The sequence below is a fragment of the Phragmites australis genome, chromosome 15 (assembly GCF_958298935.1).
Source record: "Phragmites australis chromosome 15, lpPhrAust1.1, whole genome shotgun sequence".
NCBI lineage: Eukaryota > Viridiplantae > Streptophyta > Magnoliopsida > Poales > Poaceae > Phragmites > Phragmites australis.
Window position 1 is genome coordinate 7,617,403 of NC_084935.1, and position 3,983 is coordinate 7,621,385.

The following is a 3,983-nucleotide window of genomic DNA, read 5'->3' on the forward strand; positions in this document are numbered from 1 at the left end:
TGAGCTCACATGTAAGGTGATTGAAGCAGATTTACAGGTTTACGAACACAGATATGCCCTTTTCTTGTCTGTGATCTTTTACCCATAAGGTTTAAGATCAAACGTGCCGTGTACCCATAGACAAACATTGAAACGAGACAAACATTGAAACTAAATCTGCACCTGTCAAGTGAGTTTCTTACCCACAGGTAATCTACCCGTTGACATCTTTAGTCTAGTCTGAACTACCAACATTAGTGTCAATCTGCCAGGTTACAATTTCCTCTTCTAAGAAAAGGGCACCCTTGTCCTAGCCCTTAGCTGCTGAGTCTGCAACAACTACAACTGACAAGACCGATTAACCATGCGACTGAATGGCACCAGTGCACAACCAGCATGTCAAGAAAAAACAGGTAGAAAATGGCACATTATGTAGGTCAAAAGCTAAGGCGGCATGGCGCTACATTATCCAGAAGCCCATAAATGTCTCTCATCTGCATTGATAGGGAGCTTACTTTCCAGAGGTAAAATGTAGCTCCCGCATGACCATAACAAAAAGGAGTGGCTACGGATTGAAAACGGAGAGATAATTGACGGTGGGTTACAAGAGTCGGCTTGGCAGAAAATATAGTGTTCCAAAAAATAGATTGTCTCGGCAGCAGAAAAACATAGTGAGGATTGTTTCATGTATTTGCATGATATCTCGCAAATACATAAACGATTATTTTGGTGCATTTCTACTTTTATTTTATCTTTTGGGGGGGGGGGGGGGTGATGGGGGTTCACATCGGTCCGGTCATGAGTGCAGAAAAAAACAAGCAAACAGCGGTTTCCAGTCTTGGATTAAACGGCATGTGTCTACAACCCAAAATGAACTGAGATCCAGGGCTGTATGTTTCTCTTCTCGATCTATTATTCTTGTCTGTCGTCATCATCCTTCCAGTGAGGCAGCAGCATCATTTTCTTCAGAAAAGTAGTCTTGCCTGCATAGGCGGTCAACATAAACAACATTTATCTTACTCTTACGAGTCAAACAGTAAGTGGGGAAATATGGCTTGGCTTAACGAACCTTATTTTACGTGAAAGCTGATACAGGCCTGTACCGGCCATTGCAACGTTAACACTGAACAGATTCCAGTTTTTCTGCAATATCATAACATTACAAAGCAATGAGAAGAGCAAGAAAACTGGAATCAACATGGAATGAGAAAGACTGCATAATTTGGGGAAACAAGTAGGAAAAATAGATTCAAACAAACAAGTTTGTGTCAACAGTACTGTCCACAGCATGATTAGAAAAGCTTATGATTACAGTACTGGAAGATTTAACTAAATCAATATCATTGCAGCACGAAAGGTTAAAGTTTATAAGTAAGATTCCAGAAGAAGATACAATCCACACTGTATCACTAGTTTCAGTACAAAATAGTGACGAAGTATTGTGCAATGAGAAAAGAGCGCTTACTGGTGTGATAACCATGCTGTAGCGGGACCAGATGATTCCAGTGCAAGCCACAGCTGCATGCAATACAGCAGAATAAGCATACTAACACTGCGAGAAGAAACAAATCAAAGTAGTGGCCATGGAGCCATGCTATCTGAAATAGTGAAATTTAGAAATAGGATGAATTAATTGGATAGATTAAACATACCAACTTGCTGGGGATAGGATATTTTTTCAGGTGGTTTAGCAAAGTCAGCAATGTTGGCGATGCTGATACCCCATTTAAATGTTGGAGCCCAGAAATGAACTGCAACAGAGAATGTTTGATTAAAGTCTCAGGTAATTGCAATGACTTGTCAAATGCAGAATCTGATATATACATCCCATTTTCCTAGAAATGAAGCAAAGGAATATGGGCCGCCTGAATTGTTTCATGCTTCACAGTAACAAGATTACACTTTCCTCAGTCCAGACTATTGTAAGGCTAAATTCAATATCAGACACCAAAGAATGCAAGCTCAGGTGTCAAGAAATGTGCACAAGCTAGCCCAAAGTGTAGGACGCTCATTATATAGTCTCTAAGTTTGTGCAGTGACAGCAAAGGTGGCAGACACGACCAGAAATGACAAACAGAAGATTAAGGTAAATAGGAATGCCACTGATCATGGATAAAATATCACACAGAGAAAGATAAGAAACTTAACTGGTTTTGGGGCCAGCAGGATGGTTCCAAAAGGCTTGGAACTTCGAAGTCATTTAAACAAACACACAGTGCTGTCCTTTTGAACAACCTGTTTCACTTGTTCTACTGACCCCACAAGCAGAAAAGGAAAACACCCACAAGCTATCAGAAATGCCATACAAGTAACTAGATAACTTTCTAAAGAGCCCACATAAATTCAGAGCAAAGTTAAAACTTGAGCAGAATATGCTAACACCAACAGATCGGGTACCACATCAGCAAATGGATAAACAATTAGCACTAGGAGGTCGAATCATGCAATACACATGAATATATCAGGATACAAGAACCCGTAATATATACAGTATGAAAGCCCTATATCAGGAATCAGGATACAAGAACCCATAATATATACAGTATGAAAGCCCTATATCAGGAATCAGGATACAAGAACCCATAATATACCCATGAAAGAAAACCAGTATACTCACCAATTGGCATGGACATCAAACACAATCAACTCCAAATTGTACATTAATGAAACCTTCTTAATCACTGGTAGCTATAATGATTTGGAGTCATTCTGATATAGGCTATGTAAATAAATTCAATCACTGAACAGAAGCAATGCAATAAACACTGCTAATATGTAGTTGGGAAATTCCAGGAACAGTTAAAGGAGTTTTCACTGCCACAGCAACAACAATATACGAGGAAAATGACATACAAAATCAGAATTGAAAAAGCTGATCAACAATATACCAGGAAAATGACATACAACAATCTTGTTACAAAATCAGAATTGAATATTAAAAGAACATGAAAAAGCTGATTCCGAGGCTACTCAAGTAGTTATATATGTAATTCAACAAGTGGATCAAATATATCCTGCAGGTTGTACATCAACTAGCAATCGGAGCCTCAGTATTATTTATTGTTTCTTTCCTCAACCAAAGGGCAGCTACTTTCTTGCCATTCCAATTGAAATTCCCCAAAACAATTCAGACACGACCCAAACAATCCAGGCATCACGCAAATAGCAAAACGAGAAGGTTGCTGGAGTCCAAATAGGAGGATTAGGACGCACGGGTGATAAAGAGGTCACCGGCGACGGGCTGAGAGGAGGCGGTTGAGCCGGCGACGAACTGCGCGGGAAGAACCCAAGCCGACGGCGACTTCAGCGGAGGGGTTGAGGAGGCTACGCTCACTACTAATCGCGGTAGACACGACGAGCACCGGAGAGGGGTGGCTACCGGCAGGTCCGGACGAGGAGGCGGTGGCGACAGGATACGCCGGAGACGACTGCAGGTAGAGTTGGGACTGAGTATGGGGATTATGCTCGGATCGGAGATGTAGGAAGACCGAGATGGGCCGATGGGCTCTGTAGACCAAGGAGATGGATCAAGGGGGTTACGTTTTGCAATCCATTATTATAATTTGAGACTAATTGAAGTTGGTGAAAATGTCGGAGAAATAGAATATGGGTTTTTCTTGTCTCATGATATGTATGTTAATAGAGTTAATATGATGGTCAACGACGAGAGAATCGGGACTAAGTGGGAGGCTTATGACTGAACGACCGGAGATGCGGGGTGAAGTCATGGGTAATCCATATTGTATACATCAAGAGGTCAAGAAGCACAATGTGGTTGATGAAGACAGCGTGTTGATTAAGTGAAAGCGATTGGAATGGCAGTGCAAGTGAAAAGGCGTCACGGGAGTGGAAGATACTTACCGGCGGTCAAGATCATGGGATGAGGTGACACGCGTTGATATCAGAAGACTTTCTTAGGATGTAAACAAGTAGCAGTGAGTCACGTTTTGAGAAGCATGCAAGACGGTTTCGTGGTTTGACTTCAAAACAGTGGTGTGGATAGA

The 3,983-nt window shown here is 41.4% G+C and overlaps 1 protein-coding gene across 2 annotated transcripts; it reads right to left on the bottom strand.

The window, feature by feature from the left end:
* Window positions 1–451: 451 nt before the first annotated feature.
* On the bottom strand, window positions 452–3,337 carry LOC133893329 (mitochondrial pyruvate carrier 4-like). 2 transcript variants are annotated; one of them, XM_062334326.1, is made up of 6 exons: window positions 3,193–3,337; window positions 2,128–2,231; window positions 1,632–1,730; window positions 1,445–1,497; window positions 1,049–1,122; window positions 452–962 (listed from the first exon to the last, which is right to left on the bottom strand). In XM_062334326.1, the coding sequence occupies exons 2-6, from the start codon at window positions 2,177–2,179 to the stop codon at window positions 911–913; spliced, it is 330 nt and encodes a 109-aa protein (XP_062190310.1). In that variant the 5' UTR covers window positions 2,180–2,231; window positions 3,193–3,337; the 3' UTR covers window positions 452–910. The 2 variants fall into 2 exon arrangements, with proteins under 2 accessions (XP_062190310.1, XP_062190311.1); XM_062334327.1 differs by having other exon boundaries at window positions 2,128–2,228; window positions 3,193–3,335.
* Window positions 3,338–3,983: the final 646 nt, after the last annotated feature.

Coding starts and splice junctions, on each gene's coding strand:
- LOC133893329 (XM_062334326.1), bottom strand. CDS start 2,179: ATGACTTCGAAGTTCCAAGCCTTTTGGAACCATCCTGCTGGCCCCAAA. Junction 1,123..1,444: donor ACAGCATGGTTATCACACCA/GTAAGCGCTCTT, acceptor ATGATATTGCAG/AAAAACTGGAATCTGTTCAG. Junction 963..1,048: donor CAGCTTTCACGTAAAATAAG/GTTCGTTAAGCC, acceptor CCGCCTATGCAG/GCAAGACTACTTTTCTGAAG.